The sequence below is a fragment of the Fringilla coelebs genome (genome assembly GCF_963513975.1).
Source record: "Fringilla coelebs genome assembly, chromosome: 3".
In the NCBI taxonomy this organism is placed as follows: Eukaryota; Metazoa; Chordata; class Aves; order Passeriformes; family Fringillidae; genus Fringilla; species Fringilla coelebs.
The window spans coordinates 61,157,231-61,180,044 of NC_140030.1; the positions used below are offsets into that span (position 1 = coordinate 61,157,231).

At 42.9% G+C, this 22,814-nt stretch overlaps 1 protein-coding gene across 5 annotated transcripts in view; it reads left to right on the top strand.

The window, feature by feature from the left end:
- The first annotated feature begins 2,370 nt into the window (after positions 1 to 2,370).
- ARID1B (AT-rich interaction domain 1B) overlaps positions 2,371 to 22,814 on the top strand; it is a 325,491-nt gene continuing 305,047 nt past the window's right edge. For 3 of the 5 annotated variants that reach the window (XM_084203719.1, XM_084203720.1, XM_084203721.1), the window contains exon 1: positions 2,371 to 4,515. In XM_084203719.1, the coding sequence (XP_084059845.1) occupies positions 2,758 to 4,515 (1,758 nt within the window). In that variant the 5' untranslated portion in view covers positions 2,371 to 2,757. The remainder of the gene's footprint in view (positions 4,516 to 22,814) is intronic. The other 2 variants (XM_084203717.1, XM_084203718.1) reach the window with 2 other exon arrangements.

Genomic DNA, 22,814 nt, shown 5'->3' on the forward strand with positions numbered 1-22,814 from the left:
TTAGTTCCAATCTTGTAGCCGAGTTGCTGAAACAAATGGGAGGAAAAGGAGTTAGTGGTACGAACTCTTCAGTTTAAAGCCTGATGCTTTTTTTGCCCTTTTCCCAGGGAAAACATTTCAAAGTAAATCTGTGTTAAAGTTTTGTGGGTTATTTTCCCGATTGCAAAGAGTTGTGGAGTGTGTCAGGAAGTACTGTGATCTGCAGCCCAGGCACTATCAGCACATCTTAGTAGATCATCAATACATGTATTTCTGCTCAGATATAAATGTCTTAAAGTATAAGTGTTTAATTGATTTTATATTTTATGTTAGAGTACACATGTAAAGAAATACACCCAAGGAGATGTCTATATTTTTATTTGCATATGAAAGACTTTAAAAATCAACTTAGGTGGTTTAATGTGTATAATTAGCGTGCATTTGAATATAGAAAAGAAAAAAATCCAGGAGATAATGTCAAAAAGGCTCACTAACAAAGATGTAGTATTCTCTTGGCAAAAGCTGATGAATGATTTGGCATGAATTCATCTTACGGTTCTGTTATTCTCTCTCCTACAAAGATGATATATCCCTTTCTAGCAGTTTGCATAGAATTGCAATTTGTTGTTGTTACAGACTGTAATGACCCTTGGGTATGCACCTGATTCCCCTCGCTAGAATTACTCACCATTTTTTTCCCTGCTCTGTGTTTATATATGTGTAGCCATATAACATTTTTGCACTTGCAAAGGATAAAAAAAAAAAAAACAAAAACCACAAAACCACCAACCAACCAAAAAAACCAACCCCCCTCAACTGTAAAACAGAAGTATTAGCAAGATGTAGTTCATGAGCACTGAGACTTTTCAAAACTAACTCCCTAATGCAAATAATAATATTTCTGACTTTTCAGAGAGAATTAAATAGTCACCGGAACTAATAGACAATGGAATCATTTATCAATAATCTTTACATGTAACTAAACATTAGAGCATGAAGCTTCTGCTCCTTTAATATTTTCACAGTGAATTCAAAAAAGCCTACCTACTCATGACAGCATCTTTCTTGATATGCTGCATTTTTCTCTACCATTATGACTGAATCTCCTATTTATCCCTTTTGAAATTTGAAAACGTGCTTACCTTTAACAGACCGTATAAATATATTAATTTAAAACATCGTGGTTTAGACCTTTGCTGTATTGAAAACGTTCACTCATATCCCAGTTTGCTGTATTCATAGCCAACTATTTGATCTCCCAAATGCTTTCATTAGTTCAATGTAATGTGTGACTATTACCTTTTGTTATACTAGGGTATCACTTGTATTAAGATAGTTATAAAAAAAACTTCAAACCGTTCTGGTTCAAAAATGTAGGTCAGCAGCAGCTTTCCATTTGGAGGAAGAGTTACTCAGATTATATATTTTGGGGTTTGTGTTACTACGTTTACATGAGTGTCTTGTGCATACTGGAAATTATATTGTTTGGGGAAACAATTATGAGACTGAAAATGTCACTCGCTCTTTGATCATCTCTTGTTGAACTGCAAATAAGTACACAGAACATGTTGAAAACGGCCCTATATATAAAAGCATCATCAGTGCAAATGACCGTTAGAATTTGGAGACAGCTGGACAATGTGGACAACTGCAAAGATGCTACCGCTGCAGAATTTTAGGTTAAATTTTATAACCGTCTGCACGTACAATATAAATCTTCAGGGGGCGAGTGGCTTGGCGGGGGGAGTGGCGGGGGGGGATCCAAAACAAGTCCAATTTCTCCATCACACGAGCAGACGTTTCCCTGCCCTCGAAACACGAGGCGGCTGCTGAGCACGGCACACGGGGCTGGGGGGCAGCGTGCGGCTCCCGAAAGTTTGACCGATCCATCTGCTCCGGCACAGCTGGAGCGCATGGCGGCCCCTCGCCTCCCTCCCGCCGAATTGGCCGGCGCGGGGCAGCGCCGCCGGCGGCACCCTCGGCCCCGCCGCACCGGGGACAGTCCCGCTCCCCGCCCCGCCCCAGCGGCGTTCGGCGGCCCGGGGCGCCCGTCGGGGCCTGTCTCGACCCCTCGCTCGGAGCAGCCCCCGCGGGTTCGGTGCTTCGCGCAGGCCGCGACCCCCGGCGCGCACACGGGCGGGACCCCGCTGGGAGCGGGGGGACCGGCGGGGGCCGCGCCCCCCCATCCCGCCGCGCTGCCGGGAGAGTAGGGAGGGGAGCGGGAGCCCGAGCAAGTCCAGCGTGGAGTCCAGTCCGCGTTTTGCGGGTGCGCGGGAGCGATCGGGGCGGAGGGGGCGATGGCTGCCGGCGCTGGCTCGCTCGCTCGCTCATGCCATGCTGGGCCAGCGCGGCTCCGGCAGACGTGTGTTTACCCATATCCGGGTTAGGGAGGAAAGGAGGAGAAAAAAAAAAGTTTCATTTAAACCTGAACAAAAAAACTTTCAACTTGAAATCACACAGCGGGAACGGGCACGGACCGTAAGGCGTTCTTACCATTTCTAACCTCAACCACGGACTCGGGGAGGGAAATCGCTGTTAACTCGGTGCGTGCGGAGCGGTCCGCAGGGGATACTCTGGGATCAGTCAAGTCCTTGCCCCGGCCGCTTCTCCTTCTGCCCCTCTCCTCTCCTTCCCCCATCCCTCTGCTCGCCCCCTATTTTTCAGGGTGGGAGTCGATTTTTTTGTTTTGTTTACTTTTTCAATTTTGGGTTTTTTTAAAAAATTTTTCTTTGTAGTTAGTATTATCAGCACCAATTTCTCCGGACTCGCAATGTTGCGATGATCATGGCCGCGCAAGTCGCAGCGGCTCCGGCGAGTGCGAACAACAGCAAGGGCAAAGCCCCGAGCCTGCCGGGCGGCCTGGGCCCAGAGCGAGGCCCGGGGGGGGCCGGGACTCCCGGGCCGGGCCCCGCACTGGGGGTCGGCGAGGGGAGTCCGGCCGGCGGCAACAGCGTGAATAATTTAGATCACCATCTCCACCACCACCACCGCAGCGAGCCGCCGAACATGGCCAATAACGCGGCTCCCGCCGCTGCCGCCGGTAACAACAACAACAACGCCAGCGGCGGCGGCGGCTCCTCCTCGGAGCCGGCTCTGAAGGAAGGTGGAAGCTCCTCGGAGTTATCTTCATCTTCTTCGTCTTCTTCCTCCTCCTCCTCCTCCTCCTCCAACCCGGGCTCGGCTATGGAGACGGGGCTGCTCCCCAACCACAAGCTGAAGAGCGTCGGAGGCGATCACCCCGCCGCGCCGCCCCACCACCACCATGCCCACCACCCGCATCACCATGCCCACCACCACCATGCCCACCACCCGCACCACCACCACCATGCACTACAGCAGCAGCTAAATCAATTCCCGCCGCCGCCGCCGCAGCAGCCGCCGCCTCAGCACCATCCCGTGCAGAATAACAACAGCAGCCTCGGCGGCGGCGGCGGCGGCAGCGGCAGCAACAACAACGGCGGTGGCGGTGGCGGCGCTGCTCAGCCCAGTGCAGACATGGAGCAGCAGCAACATGGAGGAAAAGACAGTGTTTTGGGCGCTCAGGCCGAGCCCCCCCAGCAGCCGCAGCAAATGCTGAATAAAGGCGCCGACGAGGAGGAGATGCCCGGCAAGATGGGCGAGCCCATCGGCGGCCGCTACGACCACCCCGGCTTGGGACCCCTGGGCGGACAGCAGCAGCCCCAGCAGCCGCCCCCGAGCGCTGGGAGCGGCGGCGGCGGCCTCGGCGGCGGCGGCGGGAGCGGGGGAGGCGGCGGCGGCCCCTCCGCGGTGGGTGTCTCGGAGTTCAATAGCTATTATGGCAACCCTGCCCCTGCCCCTGCCAGCAGCGCTACGGCGAGCCGCGCCGGGCCTTGCTTTGATCAACATGGCGGACAACAAAGCCCCGGGATGGGGATAATGCACCCCACGGCGGCCCCCAACAGCATGGACCCCCTGCAGAACTCCCACGAAGGGTACCCCAACAGCCAGTACAACCACTACCCGGGCTACGGCCGCGGCCCCAGCGGCGGCGGCGCGGGCGGCGGCGGCGGCGCGGGAGCCGTGGCGGCGGCGGCGGCGGCCGCCGGGGCAGGCGGCGGCGGATACGGGGGCTCCGCGGCGGGCTACGGGGTGCTGAGCTCCCCGAGGCAGCCCGGCGGCGGCATGATGATGGGCCCCGGCGGCGGAGCTGGCCTCGGTAAGGCTGGTGCCGGCGCGGCGGCGGCGGCCGGCGGCTTTGCGCGGTTCTCCGGGCAGAACCAGCACCCGTCCGGGGCTACCCCTACCTTGAACCAGCTGCTCACGTCCCCCAGCCCCATGATGCGGAGCTACGGCAGCAGCTACCCCGACTACAGCAGCCCCAGCGCCCCGCCGCAACCCCAGCCCCAGGCAGCGGCGGCCGCCCCGGGAAGCCAGCAGGCAGCGGCGGGCATGGGCATGGGCAAGGACATGGGCGCCCAGTACGGAGCGGCGAACCCGGCCTGGGCAGCGGCTCAACAAAGGAACCACCCGGCGATGAGCCCCGGGAACACCGGGCAGGCCATCAGCAGGACCCAGGTAACTCCCCGCGCTCGCTTAACGACGGCTCGTGCCTCCGTGTCGCTCGTGTCGGGCTCTTAGTTTCTTTGTAATTCACTTTTTTTTCTTCCCCCACCTCCCCTTTTTTTGTATTTTATTTTTTTTTTTCCTATTCCCCCCCACCCCCCCGTTCTCTTTTGGGCCAGTTTTGCCCCTCGCTGCCTCTGTAGCGAGGGTGAGCCGTGCACAATGCACGGCCCCGTTGGGGCTGAAGGCACCGGAGTGTGGCTTTCGCTGCCGAAATTAGGTTGTTCTCAGACCCAATTAATATTTTCCCCCACCACTTTGAAACAGCGTCGGAGAGACGCAGGGCCTGGAGGACAAACAGCTCGGGACGGACGGGGGCGGGGGGTTGGATTTTGTAACCGGAGTGCCGGACCCGGGGGGCTCCCGCGGGATAACGTCCATTATCTTTTACGGGGCCTTTTTTTTTTCTTCTCTCTTTAACCCGTTGCCTTTTTTTCTTTTTTTTTCTTTTTCTTTTTTTTTTTTTTTTTTTTTTAATCCCCGAGCAGAACGAGTTGCGCCGTTGCGCGCTCTCAGCAAATTAGTTTGTCACTGATTGGAGTTACCGCAGTGAGATCCACGTAACGCGGCCGCGTTCCTTTCCCTGTGGGAAGAGCGCGCGCGCGCGCGTGTGTGCGCGCGTGTGCGCCCGGTCCGCGCGGGTCGTCCCGGCCCGGTGACCTGCAGGGGACTCGCCCGCCGGCAGGAGCGTGCCCGGGTGTGCGTAATTGCCTTTCACTTCCAAACACACGCGGAAATTAAAAAAAAAAAAAAAAAATAGAAAAAAAAAGAAAAAAGGAGAAAGGAAAAAAAAAAAAGAGGGAAAAGTCCTTGGCGTCAGCGAAGGGGCGCGGGCACCGGGGCAGGCCGCCGCCCCCGCTCCCTCCCGCACTCCTCTGCCCCAGCCCCGGTAACTCCGGCGATCGATCGATGGATGGATCCGATCGATAGGCAGGCGCGATGATCGCGGGGCGGCGGGTGCGGCGCAGCGCCTTTCCGGGGCGGCGCGGCGCGGCGCGGCAGGAATGCCGGCTGCCGGGCGCGACCCTTGGAGGAGCGTCCGGGTCTCCTCCGCCCGCCAGGTTGGGAATTTGAATTGTGGAGGTAAACTGGCTGCAACCGTCTCCCGACAGCTGCCTCCGAGTTGACATCTAATCTGCCATCTGATTGGCTCCGCGCGCGCCATTGGGCACCTCGCGCCGCTGATGTAAATAGAGGCGCTGGAGCGGCGCAGGCACAGGAGCCCCCGCCGCAAGCACCGCCGGCACCGGGGGGCACCGGGGCACCGCCGCCAGCGCCGCGCGGGCACCTCTCCCCCGCCCCCCAGCCTGCCCGCGCCGCCTGCTTCTCCTGGGCACCGATTGATTTGTTTATCTACTTATCTATATTTACTTACTTATTTTAGATTTTTAATTCCGCGCTAATTAGGGGCGGTAGGGAAAGTGCCTCGTAATAACAGTGCTTTTGGACGAGGTTTCGGGTTTTCGGGTCGCGCTCGCGCTTTCTTTAAGAAAAAAAAAAACCAACAAATAACCCCGACAAACCTAAACATTTTGTAATATTGCAGATTACGGATGTTATGCAAGGGATTGGATTTTTATTAAAAAAAAGAAACCAAATACTAGTTTCGTTGCGTTTCTGTTAGCTCGATGCCTGTCCTGTGCATGCCTCTTAAAAAGACCGTGTTTGCATGTGAGATGCTGTAGGTGAGAAAATGCCGTGTATTGTACAAAGAAGGGAAGAAGGAACCTCTCTGCCAGAGGTTGTGTTTGTTTCAGCTCTGCAACAAATCCAGATATTCGGGAGAAAACGGGCTTTTGGGTTTGAATTGTGGTTGGAATACTTCAAGAAGCATCGGGAGTTGTTGATCTCATTATTTTTCTACACAAGTGTGAGATTAGGCTTGAATTCTCAGTAGGAAAGTGAATTGTGGTAAATGGAGTAGTGCATTAGAATTTTATGGGTTTCTTCTCCCTTCAACAAGATCTTTCTATTAAGAACTGTTAAATCTTTTAACAGCTTTTAACAGCAAGGTCTGACAGGAACAAATGCAGGTGTATGCTTTTGGGGTCCTCCAACGGCTGGATCTTTCCATAAAGTAATGAATAGAATCTGGAAAAATCACTGCTTAATATTGCAAATGGTGTATTAACCCTGAAAAAAAATAGTAACCTTAGATGGGCTATGTGTGTGTTTGTCTACTTCCGACAGACCATTCCTGTCATGTTTTTCGTTTTTATTCCGTTTTCCTTTCTTTTTCTTCCAAGGAAATAAGATTTGTGTGTATGTGTGTGTGTGTTAATTTTTACCTTTTTTAAATTTGCAATGGTAAAAGGGTCACTGGAAGCCATAATGTAATGAGGCCTCGTATGCATAACCTTTCATAATTAGTGTAAAAATATTTGCATCATCTCCTTTTAAACAGGTAGTTCAGAATTTGTGGCTTTAAAAGCTAGGAAAATCGTTGTCGCACATCGTACATGCTAGTTCAGGGTGCTTTTTCTTCGTGGCAGAGATTGTTTAAAGTATTTTATTTTTATTGGAGGAGTGAGAGTAGATTCATTTATGTCCTCAGTATGACCCTTAGAAATACTTCCTTATATTTATGGGTTTACATCCTATCTTACAGATTTCTTTTATCTTTTTTTTTTTTTTTTTTTTTTTGTACCGTAAGGATTGGCATTCAGCTTAGAAAGAATAGTCTGGCAAGAGCACAATTTCTTTGATTATTTTTTTTAAATTATTTTTTCCTCAAAATAATTGTCATAAAGGCAAGACATCATTGTGTTTTATATTATGATTTTTCCATTTAACCAGTAAGAGATTGAGATAAATTTTTTTTTGTTTTAAATTAATATTTTTTGATGTATAAAATGGGTTGTGTCAAAAAGTAGTTGCCATTAGCTTGCAGAACACAATTGGTTTTGTACACTGTTATTTATTTTTAATTCCCACATGTCAGTCTCCCTGTAAGTAGAGAAATTGATTGCTCTTTGAAAGAGAAAACTGGAATATTTAGTCCAGCATCTGAACAGAAGGCTTCTCTTTATTTTTTTAATAATCATCTGTGTGTGTGCTCTTGATACGTGTATACACACATTAGAATACGCTCACTTGTCATGTGTCTTTGTAAAGCAGGTGTTGATTGGCCCCTAAGCCTATAAGGAACTATTGTCCTGTGAACAGAGAAAAAGGACCGACAGTAGGTTACAACAGCTGAGATGCTTGCTCAGGAAAGTCTTGCCTCAGCATGGGTAATTTTTGTAATACGAAGAACTGTGGCATCCTGCTATGAACTAAGTTCTGTATTTGTCCAGCCGATTTAATTATTTAAGAAAATTTTGTTTCCATTTAATTTAATCACCTTACCCAACTGAGAGATGTGATGGAAGCTTGCAATAGAGGCTTCCTGCTTCTGAAGAAACACGCATTTTCGAAGGAGATGGATGTTGCTCGCACAGATACATTGATTTCATGCTGGGGGATTTGTATGATGTTAGTACAGTACCTTGTCATTCAGGTCTTTTGATTATTGATTAATCCTTGACAGTGTACAGATATTTAGAGTCCTAAGGCTCCTTTTATTCTTCACTTCTGATTTGCACTGCAGTAGTTTAACACATTAGCTGGCCTCTCAATGTGCACTTGATACACATCTTTCTCCTTTGTGCATGTGTGTATGATTTACATACACCTACATAGAAGGAGAGAACCTGGGTCTTTTCAGGGGTACCTGTATAAGATACAGAGGAAGTGTTAGAAAAAAATATGTTGAGCTGCTCTGAGTTTGTGTCTGCATTGTTTGTTTTGTTGCAGAGAAACTCTGAATATGCCTGATTCTGCAGCTCTTTTTATGCCAAATAGATTGCTTGTATTGACAGTTCTGGCTAAGCCAAGGCTGCAGAATCATGTCCTGTGCCTGAAGGCCATTAAACAGCTGTTAGTGTGGTGAATAGATTCTTGATGTCTCAATGGGAGAATAAAATATATTTTTCCCTGTGCAGTTTCAAATAAACAGTTTAGTATTCACATAGCTTCTATTTAGAAGTAGCAAATAGCAATATTCACAGTTAGTAGCATCTATATATATATTACGACCATATATTTGACACTTTGTGGTTTGGTGTTCAGTTATTGGTTTCTGTAGTTTCTTATGCCTACACATGGAACAGCAGAACCCTGTGTACGAGATAGAATGAAGAAAGAGAGATGCAAACCTGCCTACTCTATTACTGCTTCCATAATGTAAGGATTCTTTTACTAAGCAGTCGATTACTGTCATTTTGGCATTCTGATCTGAATCTTGGGGCACAAAAACTAAGGCATTTAATCCATTGCTAAATTTTCTAGTTACATATGTAAAATAATATTTTTGAAATTACTGAAGCATGGTCTGTTAGGTGATGCTTGTTCATTCTGAAATAGTGTCTTAGTTAAAACTAGATTAAATTCATGCAATGAAAACAAGTTTGATTAGCTACTGATAAACCTTTGTTACTTTTATTTCTCAAGTGTTTTTTTATAGGTATTTTGACATTCTAATTGTTAATGTAAGAATGGCAGTAGTTTATTTATTCTTTGGTCCCCAAGATTGTACCTGTGCCCTATACCAGTTACATCTTTTAGTACTTCTTTAAAATGTGCCGTTTATCAGGAGGCTTTGAAGATTCTCTGTGGATATGTAAAGCAGTGTTGCCACATTCACTGTGCATGCATGCTCAAGGCTGCAGAATTTCAGTAGCATGTGTTTGTGGTAGGCTAACTTGCTAGAATATATTTTAGAATTGTGATTATTAAGGTACTTGGGAAAAAAACTTTTTTCTTTCAATTTTGGGGCTATTTACATAGTGTTAAATACATGTTTTGGTACGATTGAATGAGGACTTTAATTAAACTTAAATTAAAAGTATACCTTAGTGGTTTTCAAATTTGTTTTGAAAACTAGTAGGAGAAAAGTGCTGCTTAGCGGTGTTGTTTTTGTATTGCTTGGTGCTTAGAGAAGCAAATAAATGTAATGCACAAAAATCTTGTGGAGCCAATCATACTAGAGTAAAATTTATTTTAAGGAAGTCTTACCTCTTCATAAATTTAAAATTATTTTTTAGTAGACCTGAAGGGTTTCTGTACATTTCATGTATGTTTTGCCATTCAGATCATAGTATTACCCTTTTTCTGTTCCCCAGTGGTACCTGTTCATGCTCAGTTTCACACGCAAATGCTGATGTGCTGGCAGAGTGCTGCAGTGTTTGTGTTGCAGGTAGGCCGGACAATTTCCGTTGTTGTACTTCCAGTTCTGAGAGTGTGGCATCCAGTGATCCACCAGGAATATGTCAGCTCCAAAAAAGCCAAACACATCCATGGTGGTGTTCCACTGCAGTCAAGGAATCCTCAGGGATGAATGTATCTTAAAAAACCTATGCGAGTCTGTAAACAGTGGGCACCAGTGGCTAATTTGTACAGAATTGATTTTAACTACCTTTATCTTCTCAGTAACAATATTCCAAGTACATTTGATCTTTAGACTGTTTTTCTAGAGTGCCTTGGACTAGAGTAAAAAATTATTCTTCCTTTTGTACAGGGTGGGGAAACTGAGGCACATTACATCCACTTAGCTGCAGACAGGCACACTCGAGGGCAGGTGTTTTGGAAATCGCCAGGATCTTGGTGCCATAAACTCTAGCTTTTGAATAAATCCAGTCTTATTGTCTACACATTCTGTTGTGGGAGAACGTAAGCTTTACTTGAATCTATTCAGTGAGTAAGAAGACAAATAACTGAGCGAAACAAGGGATTTGTCTGCTCTATCAGGACAGTCACCTTAAATTAAACGCACCGTAATTCAGAATTTCAGTATTCCTTGCACTTTTTTATCATTACATACCCAATACCATCTATATAAAGATGCTAGATTTCTCATAGAAATTAAACTCTGAGGAAACTTGAGTTGAACTAGTGCCCAGGAGCTTAATCAGTGTCATGGAACTTGTCTTTTGATGAGTATTCTGCACAGAGCACCAGTGTGTGCTGGGGCGGGGTGAGTACGGGGATGCATGCACAGACTTCCTTACCACCAAGTCCAGTTGTTTTATCTGGCAGATACATTGTCTTCAGTTTTGAAGTGAACAGATTTGATGCAGAAATCACAATTGTTGTGTCTTACTTAAAGATTGCTTTTCACATAGGAATTGTTCTTATTGCAAATACGAAGTACTTTTTATCAAACTTTGTATTCACAATGTAGGATGCTTATGTTATCTGAAGGTGCCTGCAGTTGTTTTGGAAGTTGGGAAACCTGAGATCATTGTCCTGAAACTTTTATTAAAATATTTTATCAGTGTTTATTAAAACCAATGTGAATTCTGTGTAAAAGTTTTTGGCAGGCATGATTTAAAAGGGTGTTGATACATTGTGCATTTATATTCCATGTATAGTGGAAATGTTAGTTTCCTTGTAAATTTAGCAAGTTTATGAAGCGGCTGAATTTCTGAATGTGTAGTGGCCAATTTGACAGAGTTTGATGGTTCTGCAGCATGTATAAGGAATTGCTTTCAGTACAGACCTATCAGTGTGCAAACTACGTTCCCATTACTTTTTGCATTTGAGTCATTGTGGGTTAGTAACTGCATCAGAAGGACTAAGCATGTGTAGAAGTATGTAATCTATTTATTAGTTTTTCTCCAATTTTAAGAGCTACTAATTAATCTTTTGCACCTAAACATGCACAATTGCCAAATTATGCCCTGCCTTTAAGAATTCACTGCTGTGCTCTGTCTTTGCCTTACATTGTAGGCTTCTCAGATTTGAAAAGATACTGAATTCAGGTTTGTGATGTAGTAATTGTTTATGAAGACATCCATCTGAGTGATAGGCCCTCTGACACTTCCATCTGTAAAGCTGTGCCACTGATCTCCCCTGCCACCCACATAAGTCTCTTTCTGATCATTGGAGGGTGGGGAAAGAATATTCTTCTAATTTTTTAAACTTTTTTATAAATTAAGGAAGTAGATATATATGGAATTTTAGTTTGTTGCTAAAAAAAGAAGGAATATGAAAATGGGGGAAACCCTTGATGTATAAATTTTTTTTTTTTTTTTAAGGGATAGTGTTAGTTGTGTTACTATTAGAGCCTTGCAGGCTTCTACTTCAATTTTTTATACTCGTGGTTTTGGGGAGTGGTGTGGGGTTTTTTGTCTCTTTTGTTTTTTATTTTGTTTTGTTTGGTATTTGTTTTAGGTATCTCAAAAAAGAAATTTTATGTAGCAGAGCTTTCTCTTGGATGTAATTCTGCCAAGTTACTGAATCAATTTATTTTCCCTTTAAGGACCACGTGGCTAAGTTCACTGTGAAGTTCTGTTGTTGCAGCTACATAGCTAGATTCAGGGAATTAATTGCATCCTTGACTAATAGCTGTTGTGGCAAACCCTTTGCATTTAGTTTACCATTAGGGTGGTAGTGGATCTTCACCACCAAAATAACAGCCTTTATAAGAAGCCTCTCTTGAAGGGTTTGCAGGTATGGCTACTGAGGTATTCTGCTGAGTTTCTTAGAAGGTAGATAGTTCCACAACAGGTTTTGGTCAACTTTTAAAAGGGCAAAGAGGTCTATGCTAGGTGGCAAAGAGAGGGCTGTCCTGGCTGTAGCAGTCCTTGGTACAGCTGTCTTTCACAGAAGGATCTCAAGTTGGAGCATGGACCTCAAGGTGGACATGGCTTAATTCACAGATTGATTGAAGTGAAATAGTGCCTTCTTTACACAGGCAGTGAATTCAGCCATGGTAAGTAAATTATGTGACTTCAGGAAAATGATATTAGTAGAGAGTTGGTGGAGGAATTCTTGATATCTCAGCAGTCTGCATGACCTAAAGGTAGCTGGTTTCACTGACTGATACCTCAGTTTCCCCATGTTAAAATAAGGATAATATTTGCCTTATTTAATCATTTGAGTTTGATGTGCAGTTTTAATTACGGAGTAAGGCAGAATAAATAGGCAGCCTAAATATTTGTTACATGGGAAGGTATCCAGACTGCACTGTGCCTTCCTCTGGATGGGATCAGAGACTTGGTGTTCCCGGCATTGATCATGTTATTTGGTTAGCTTGTCAGACTTACTTGTTTGTAAGCAAGATACTGAAACATCAGCTCTGAAAATTTCTTTTGAAAGCACAAGGACAGGATTTGTAGTTCTTAAATTTTATTCTTTTAAAGTTAAAAATAAAGATAAGGAGGTTTGTTTTGACAGCATCAAAGGAATATACTGGTTTGTTTTCAGCCTTTGATTTGGATGGAATGTATGGAGTTCTGTTTTTTTTTTTTTTGTGTAGCAATTTATGCTGTGAATATCTTGGATTTTCTGTTTATATGAAATGTTAGTATTGATGTCTTATTTTCAGGCATGATTTGTGGAAAATAACTGTGCTTTTGTGAATTTTTTTTTTTTTTTAATTTGGTGTTTCTTAGTTGATTGAAGTTCCCAAGCAAAGATAAGTAATAAGCATGTTCTTCAGAGCTGTTGCTGTTTTAAGTTTACGGTTGGTCATAGAAGCTATTTAAAGAAATTTTTTTGGAAAAATAGAGGTACGTACATTTGAGGCTGTTTTAGCTGCGTACCAGCAGTAGCAAAATAATTTTACGTGTCAGTTTTACATATATTTGAAAGTTCTTCCTTCCTGTAGGCAGCAAGGTCGACTTCAGTGCGGGAGGTACCTTGTCGGTGCCCGGCACGCAGTGGCCGTGGGACGTGCCGGGATGCGTGGATGCCGTTGGCTGTTTTGCCGCAGCGGTGCCCGATCCAGGCATTTCCCTGGCGGGACGCGGGGACGGGAAAGGCGGGGGGGCGGCGGGGTGCCGGGCCGGTGGCAGCGTCTGTGCAAGTTGCACACACGAAGCGAACTACTTCGCTTGTGTGGCGTCACATGATCAAAATATTTTCCCCTTTGCCGCTGCCAGAAGCTATCTATTGCTTTTCAACAACCTCGCCGCTCGGGCAGCGGGCCAGGCGCTGCTCCCGGCCGCGGGATGCCCCGGCCCGCACCGGTGGGACCGGCGAGTGTGGGCAGCGCGTTTGTGTCCAGCCACGGCCCTTGGCGACCCTCGGCTGCCTTGGGGAGAAGCCTTGCTCTGCTGTCACAGCTGAGGAGCAGCACCGAGTATTTCTAGCATCTTAAGTGACACTTATTTTACATTTAAAAATTTTGCTAGCCAGGAGATACTGCATTTGTTTGTCTTGTATGTTACGTTTTGGTTTACAATATATGTATTTTTTCTTTTAAATCCCGAAGCTAACACACATCCCTTGTGATAGCCACCCCGCTTCCAGCCTGGCACAGAGCCGGTTTTCCTACTAACAAACTGTAGGAGCTACTAATTCAGCAACATTTCTGAGATTTTTAACTTTCTGCAGAATGCTCTTTTTGTTGTTGAACATGTGGTATGCAAATACAAATGGAAATAGTGCTATGGAGTATTTTGTTGTGGGTTTTTTTAAGTATTAAAAACACATTTTGCTTTCCTAATAAACCCCATAACCAGACCTTTTAATGTTTTGATATAAATAGCAATTACACTAACTGAGATCCAACCACAACTAAAAAAAAAAAAAAATTTAAAATCATTCAGAAGAAAAGTTCCTTATTTAATTGAGCTTTTCCTTTAAAGAGGAGGGACTGATTGGGCAGCAGCATATGAAACAAAGTGTCTCGCATTTCTTGAAGTGATCAAGGTGTTGGAGTAGAGGCTAATATTCAAAGATTTTTCCAAGACTTAGCTAGAAGTCTAAATGCTACTTCAGTCTAAGCTGTTGAGAGCTTTATATGTGATTGCTGACGGCAATCAGAACATTTGCTGGATTAATTGAGACCCTTGAAAAGTTTTAGATTTAGGTACATGGACTGGTTGTTTCATATATTGGGACATTTAGAGATTTTGTTGTTCACAGGAAACTTGCTAAATGCCGCTGTCTGAACAAGCAGTGGAGAGGGATTTTCTGTCCCAGGAAGACTTTGCATAGCCACACATTCCTCCTTTTAGCTCTTCAGCTTATTTCAATAATAATAGCAACAGTAACAATACACATTCTCATTAAGAGGAAGGTTGAGGAGGGCCTGAGTGAGCTGTAACTTTGCTGGAATGTGGTTAACGGAATAGTGGATGCAGTCTTCTACTTTTTCTGCAGATCCTAATGTTGATATGTGTCAGCTCTGCTGTGTGATGTGGTTGCTCGACACTCTTCCTCTGTATTTTCACAAAACTTAAGTGAGTGAAAGATTTATTTGTGGGTTATTTTCATCTGTTTCATTTATTTTCTTCCCAAAGTCATAGTACTTCGTTTTATCCAAATGTCATAATCTCTTTTTGCTCCTTTGTCTTGTGATACTTCTTTTTCTTTCTTAAGATGTCTTTCTCACTTTCCAAGTCATTGGAGTGACGGAAAAGTCATCTTTACTGTCTTCTGCAATTTTAACAGCTGTGCAAGAGTGATTAGTGTGACTGTATAGTCACTGAGAAAATAGCTTTTGAGTGTTCCAGGTACCCATCCATCTCTCTGCCTAGTATTTGCTTCTCTGTCCTCCAAGTTGACAAAAGTTGCTGGGCAAAGAGTGGCAGCAGGGAAAGTGTCTTCACTATCCAGCTTCCTGTGCAGGCTCTCCTAGTGACTAGGAGTCAAGTTGCATTTAAGAAAAAGGAAAAAAAAAGCCACTAAAAACCAACCAAGCAAGCCCCCAGATCCTGAGAAGACTTGACAATATAACAGTAAAAACTGTGCAAGTAGTTATCTATGGGTGATGGTGCTGGTATTTTTGTTTCAGGTTCCTCTATTGCTGATCTTCTAAGCAATAGCAGACTTAAAGGAAGGAAACAAACAAAGGAGACAAAACCAAACTGAAATGTAAATGTTGATGTACATAGTTTTTTACTTGGCATGGCGGGTGTGATTAAAAAATTATCTATTTGCCCAAAATATATTTGAAAATATGTCGGCATGAAAATTCCAGTGTCGTGTTGCTGTACGTGTGGAAAGTGTAGAAAAGACTGGAACTGAGGAGAGGAAACACTTGGCATATGATTGTCTATATTAAGTAGTGATGCAGTGTACTAGGTATGTTCTATACAATTTTATAGAATTTGATACTTGATTTCATAGATTTCCTTTCCTTTTAATTCTCCTCAGAAGATTGGGGGTGTAGAGGGCTGCCAGCCATGGTTGTTTGTTATTCCACAGTGTCATATTTTATTTGAGGGGATTTATCTTATGAAGATGGTGAATGAAGCCTGTTTAAAAAGTGAGTTAAGGTTCCATTGTTCTAGAAGAATAGCTTAGTAATTCAAGAAAGAGCTGAGGCCAGTTTCTTCCTGTGTGATAGTTTCCGAATACTGTTACTTTGCCTCTAATTACACCTAGGTGTTTATTTGCAACAATCTTGTTGCCTGAAAAAAAAACCTCAGTGTGTCTGATTTGCCCTCCGTGTTTCTTTTCTCTACTCCTGCTTTTTAACATTCAGTTTAAATTCTTGATTCATTTGCTTGTGGCTGATGTCTTCCTTGATGAGATGGAAGAAGAAAGGAGGTGCTTTTTCTTAGAGGCTGAAGCTAGTCATGGCATCATCATGGAAGGTTCAAATATTTATGATTTCTGATGACATTTTTACTTTCTTGAAATTCTTGATCTCGCATATGGTTGTCTGTCTTACTTGAGCAAATTGTCTCAACCTAGTGTGCCAGAAGTAGAAAGAAATTAAATTCTCCTCTCCAGAAGTGGGTTTATATATATATATATATATCCAAAGAGACAATGAACATGTGGGGTGGGTTTTTTTGCCTATTTTTTCCCCCCAGATGTTTGATACTGAGCATTCAGTAACATGTTTTGTTTGTCCTTTTTCGATTAATACTTGGGAATAAGCAGCAAATATATTTTTAAATTGAGTTCAGTCTATGTACATTGATCAGAAGGTCCATGTGGGTATTCCTCAGAAAGGCAGCTTTTTGTCCTTGGCTTTTGAAGATCACAGGCTGAAACAAAGAGCAAATTAACAGGAGAAAGTTTGTAACACATAAATGCACAGGAAAATAGGTGTTGATCCAAATGGACATCTGCTTTTTGTGTAGATACCAAGCCAGAATTTCTCTTAGGGGAAAATGAAGAAAACTTGAAAATCTAATTTGTTTATTTCTGCATTTTTCAGTAGCCTTTTGTTACACCCCTTGAGTACTCTTTCATCCAGTTTTGTGTTGCTAGAAGATCTTGCATCACTATATGAGTCTGATGGTTGTCTGAAGCTGATCTAAGACTTCACTTCTGCTGTTAAGACCAGTCCCCACCTTTTTATCAGCTCCCTGCTGCTTCCCTTGTGTCATAAGGTGAGTCGAATCAGCTCAATGATTTGTCTGAAAACTAATCCGGCCAAATAAGAGCTGTGAATGTTTAGCTTTCAGCCAGATCATTGAGCAGATCTGATTTGCAGCACAGAGATAAAGCAAGGGAGAATATGGCCAGTTTAACTGAGGGTGAGCATCAGGCCATGACAGCCCCTTTGGTGGTGGTACAGGTCGTGGTTCTGTCAGCCTAAACTTCTCCTACTTTGTCTCTTGAGTGTAAAATTAGTCTATAAATAATGACAGGCAATTTCTTAACATTTGTCTGGAGCAGGAAGCCATTGTTATCCCTCTCTTAAAAGGAGAGAAGCTGAGGCAGAGAGTAAGTTTTTTCCCCAAGGGTGATAATTATACAGAATGCATTGATTGCGGTGGCCAAATAAGCTGTGAGTATCTTCAAAAAATATGATATCAAGGGTGGAACTCATCTAACCATATGTAGTGTAGGCATTTGTACCTGATCTTTTTGTGTATCTTTGGTGCAAAAAAATAGTCAGATCTTCATGTGAATCATCTCATCCTAAAGTAGATGTGTAGTTCTGGTCTAATGAATCATGCTCCTAAAGTTTCATGTTTTTCCCCTTGCTCTAAAGAAAGTCTAAGCTAATAAGTTCAGGTGCTGATGTCAAAGGGCAGGTGAAATTAATTCCTTCCACTATTTACAGTGTTTTCATAAAGGCAAATGACTCCAGACTTGTGTTGGAGTTCTGGACTAACTTAGCTTCCTCTTCTTGTCTTGCTAACCTGTTGGAACTAATGGTTTTCATACCCATTTCTGCTTAAGCTGGACAAATTTCTATTTTGTTGTCATTCTTATAATGCCTATTCAGAGATTTTTTTTTGCTGCTGCTTTTCTTTTGGTATGTCAAATTTTTGCATGTAAGAACTGTCAGTATTGTTTATTTTTTCCCAGCGTATTTGCAGACATACTGGCATACTGGTAAATTTGAAAATACCAGGATGAATTTCCAGATCAGTTGACCTTCATGCTTAGGTACGCAATTTCCTCTGTACACAGATTCAGGCTTTTGATTTGGAAATAGGGCAGCAGGTCTGTTGTATAGATGCTGCTTCACAGTCCACTGAAAACTCTTTACCTACTGCTGGCACTTCAGCGTGCAGAGAAGTGGGCACCTTTAGGAAGGAGCTTCCCTGCTGTGGTGATCCTCCTCACCCAGCTCTGGTGCTCCCTGTGGCTCCACATTCCCCCCACTGATTGCTCCAGGCGGTCTCTCTGTGGGGCATCGTGCAGAGTAGCAAACCCAGTGAGCGCTTTGGAGGGCTGAGGGGCTGTGCTGGGCATGGGGAGTGAGGAAGGGGCAGCCCTGTCAGCAGATCTCTGCCACCGAGAGGGACGTGGTTGTGAAAGCAAACAAGGTTTGTTCGGAACACTGCGGGCATATTCCAAGGTTACAAAACCTGGTGTTATGCTGAGGGATGAAATTGTTTAGAACAAAAGGAAACACAGGGATGCCTATCCTGCATAGAGTTTTTCTTGGCAGTATCATGTTTTCAAAATGGTTAAGGAGAAAAAACCACAATTTGCTAAAGAGATTTACCTGTGCATCCTGAAAAATGGGTACCATAATCCTTAATTATCTCTAGGCTCACTTAGCCTTTCTTAGTAAAGTATTTAAAATGCCCAAACTGAAGTATTGTTGTGATTAATAATTTCAGTGGTATCTTTGTAGCAGGATGTCAGTGCTTTCCACTTTTTGGAGGCTGGCACAACCATATTTTTGTTTGCATCCTTTTTAAGGGATCTTTCTCACAAAGGGCATCAGTTTATTTGGTTTAGGCTTAGGTTTTGAGTTAGGTATCCTCTGAAAAGTTACTTGTTTTCAAAAAATTCTGAGGAGTCTTTTGTAGTGTTTAAATTTGTGTCTCTTTTTCAGTTCCCTCTTAAAATTTGAGGTTCAACTAGTGGCATGATTTTCAGATATACTACTTTCCCTCCAGTGTGTACGGGGAGGGGCGGGGGGGGGGGAGGAGGAGGAAGCATGGCTTCCTCAAGGTTGACTGAAATGTTTTAACTTCTATAGCAAATGAGGTGAGAATGAAATTGTCAGAAGGATAGAGACTAAATTATTGGAAGCACTTGACTGTTTAAAGTGGCTGGGGATGTACTATAAAAGGTGCGAGTCTAACAGTCAAATGTGTAAACAGCACCTTATTCCTTCCTTGTACCTGATTTCTCACCACTTGCTTTGTATGAGAGCCTGAATCAGTGTGGGAGATATTGCAGACATTCTCAAAGTGTTAGTTTACAATGCCTCCACCAGAAGAACAATCTATTACCATATAGAATAGCAGAGAGAAAAGCATTTTCAAGGAAGATTAATTGAAGTAATTCATCACTTTAAAATGAAGAAGGTGCATCAAACAAAAATAAAAGCTAAGTATTTCTTGTGCCTCTATTGGAATTTGATAACCATTTGTTTTGCTAGAAAATATATGTGGACTGGGCATCTAGTTCTTGTCTACACAGTACAACTATGTGCTATAATTATATGCTATAATTATACCCATATAACTCCCTATGGAGACAGTCTTATACCAGAATAAGAGTTTTTATGGTTTATCTTACTCTGCTTCCAAACCACGTAAGCTTAAGAGGGAGAGGGTACTCTTATGCTGGAGAAAGTTTCCACACTGAGATAGTTATATTGGTATAATTACGCATTTTTTTACTTCAGTGTAGACAAGTCCCTTGTGCCTTTTCAGCTTTGAACTTTAGTTAAGAATTTCTTGGTTGTGATAAGTGTCTAAGCATTTTTATAGTATATTTTTATAATGGGACTTGGGTATTTAAACCAATTACTTAGGCCAATTAACAGCTTCCTGGGTTGTGGATAACAATAGGATATAAAGAGGGATCAGAATTCATGTTCCTAGCTGCTTGGATATATCTGCATTTTCTCCCCCCCTGTGATTTTACCAGTATTTGGTGTACAGCACAACAGGTGAAATAGTGTGTGGCTGTCTAATGAGTTCTGTGTTGGACACTTTTTGTCTGCTGTTTCTCATTATTCCTTGAGTTTTGTTGTGCTGTGGCTCTAATTGCATGTATTTCCATGGATCACAGAAAGAAGCTTCCTTGATGAAGTTGAAAAAACTGCTTCCAAAAATGTTAATTGTTTGGAGAACTGCTGAAATTTATTGATCTTTACACAAGGCAGGATCATAATTGACTTGCTAGGCACAAATTGTGCAAGGAGCAACTCAAATTGGATTCAGAGGAAGGGGAAGGTGCAGGAGCCCTGTTGGTGCGCAGTGTAGTCAGGAGAAGGGTGATGTGTAGAAGGTAAGTTTGGTAGGGATGATGTCTCTCGCCTGCTTCAGTCACAGGTGGGTACCCAGAGGGAGGTATTCACATGCATTGTGCTTTGAAATTGGCCGTCTTCTTGGTTCTCTGCTCCCCATAGCTCTTTTGCTGCTTAGCACACAGCTCATCTCATCCTTACATTCACATCTCCCCAAAACCAGGAATATATAAACATTTTTTACAGTATTTTCACAGTTTCTGCAAATATCAACATAAATTACTTAGAAACAGTTTTTCTTACATATCTTTTTTACTTCTTATGAAAAGATTGGTTTGAAAAACATAACTCTTTTTATTCCCTTAGTTTTCTTTTATCAATGTATTTAGTATGTTTGTAGTGTTGTAATGTCCATATGGTCTAGTTTTGCTAGATATTGAGGATTATGGCTTGAAATGAAAAATTGCAGAAATGGGAGAAACCTTATAATAAAATAGAGGTGATGTAATAACCTCCAAATCATAGAAGAGCAGGGCTTGAAGTGACACTAAGAGGTCAGTTAATCTATCCGTCAGCTCTGAGACAGTACAAGGCAGACCTAACATTCATGGCAGATGTTCATCTGTCCTGTAGTAGTAACAGACTAAGCAAAAAAGAATTATTTATACTTACTCTTACCCCTCGTCTCCCCAAAGCTTCATGCAAACTGAACTTTACATGGAATTGGTGTGAGAGTATATATGGATTCCTTCAGGATTATTTCAAATTTCTGAGTTACTTCTTTTGTTTGGAAACTCCATGTTTTCTGTCAAAATAGTCTAATGATGTTTGTGTATTTTTGAGTGTAATATCCCATTTTAATTTTATCTTGCTGTCAGTTGTTCAGGTGTATTTCTTCCTGAAATGATTATTTTTCTGTGTTGGCTTTGTAACCAGTGCCTCCTCTTCTTTAGCATTGAGCAGTTTGGTTTAAAAATGTGTAGCATTTCATTTTCATACTTTGACAGTATTTCTGGTGTGTAATCACTTTCAGTTTTCGTTTTTTTATTCAATCTCTTTTTGCATGAAAGAGCTGAGCAGAAAAAAGAAAAACAACTGTGGGTAGAAGTGTAGAAGTGAGAAGGGGAAGAATGTGTTCAAGAAATGATAGTACTCAGCAGAAGAGCTGGGTTTAGCTGAAATGTCAGGTTAGATATGAAGTGAACAGTGTGGCCTTAAGTAATGATTTATATTCTTTGAACAATAAAGGGAACATATGTTTCAGAATTTTACGTGTGGTATCTGCAGCTCTTTAAGCTAAACTGAAGGTTGCAGATGAATGTCAGATGAATAGCATCTTTCTAAAGGGAACAATACCTGAAATTGGAATTGCAGATACCTTGTTGCTAAAAGGAGTCTTTGGGCTTATTTGCTTCATTTTTTTCCCTTTTGGTTATGTCAGTGAGAAACATCTGTCTTTGCTGCTAAATGACCTTTTCTGACTAGGCCAAGTGATTTTGACTGAGTGGACTGTCTTGAGCCCTCAACAGCTGCAGGAAGGTGCTGATGTAAGTTGCCGCCTTGGAGAAGGTTTAGGTGTAAATATACTCAAATAGCTGTTGCCCCCAGAAATAGCTTATTCAGACTTACAGAAAAGATTCCTTGTAGCTGTACTGCTTCAGTGTTTATGAAGGTAGTGATTCCCTTCTCTTTCCTTCCAATCTAATCTGATTGTTAATTTTACTTCTGTTCTAGATTTAGTAATTTTAGGAAGTTGGGAATACACTGTTTTGGGTTGTGCCCAAAGGGGGCTCATTAATCCTGAAGATCCTCTCTAACAATAAAGAAGTTTCTTTGAAGTGCGTGTAGATAGCTGTGTTGGTGCTTTTGCATGGTGGCTGATGTGGGCTCTCTTAAGGACTGGGAAATAAGAGGCATAGAAGTGGAAAGAAGCCAAGAGTTTTCAGGCAGAGAGAATTTGAAAATATAATGGTTTCTGCTCTGGGAGAGGGAAGGCAGTTCTGTGAATATGGCATTATCAGGTTTCCTGTTAGATATTTTTTTTTTCTAATGAGAAATACTGAAGAAGTGGATCATCTTTCCTGTTTTCATATTTCTCAGACCAGATATGTCTCACATGCTGATTTTTAATTTAATATTAAATGGTGTGATATTAGAAGAAAATTATGGTCATTTACTGAAAACACATCTTCTGTAGAAACGGAAAGTTCTGAATAGTAGTTATACTAAAACTATGCCTTTAATTCTGATCATCCTACATGATTTGTTGCAGAGGTGTTCATACCTATGGTTAATCCTACTTCTTTATTTCTGCACTTACCTAGATGTGTGTTGTACACGTGTTTGAGCTGAGATGCTCTGTGGTGTTTCATAGTCTGCCAGGATTTGTGGAAGAATTTGTCCCATTTGTTGTGAATTGCAAGAAGAGTAATGAAAACTTGGTGACTTCTGCCAGTTTTGAGAAATAGGTGAAGGCTTTAGGATAGACCAGAATTTGACGTGGTTGAAACCTAGGCCTGACTTTTTTGACCCTGAGTGAGCCACAGTGAACTTTATATTAACATTGAGATACATTTTTTGGAGGTAATTTCTCTACAGTTCTTCAGGAGTCTTTCCAAAATTTCTGCAAAGTTTTAAG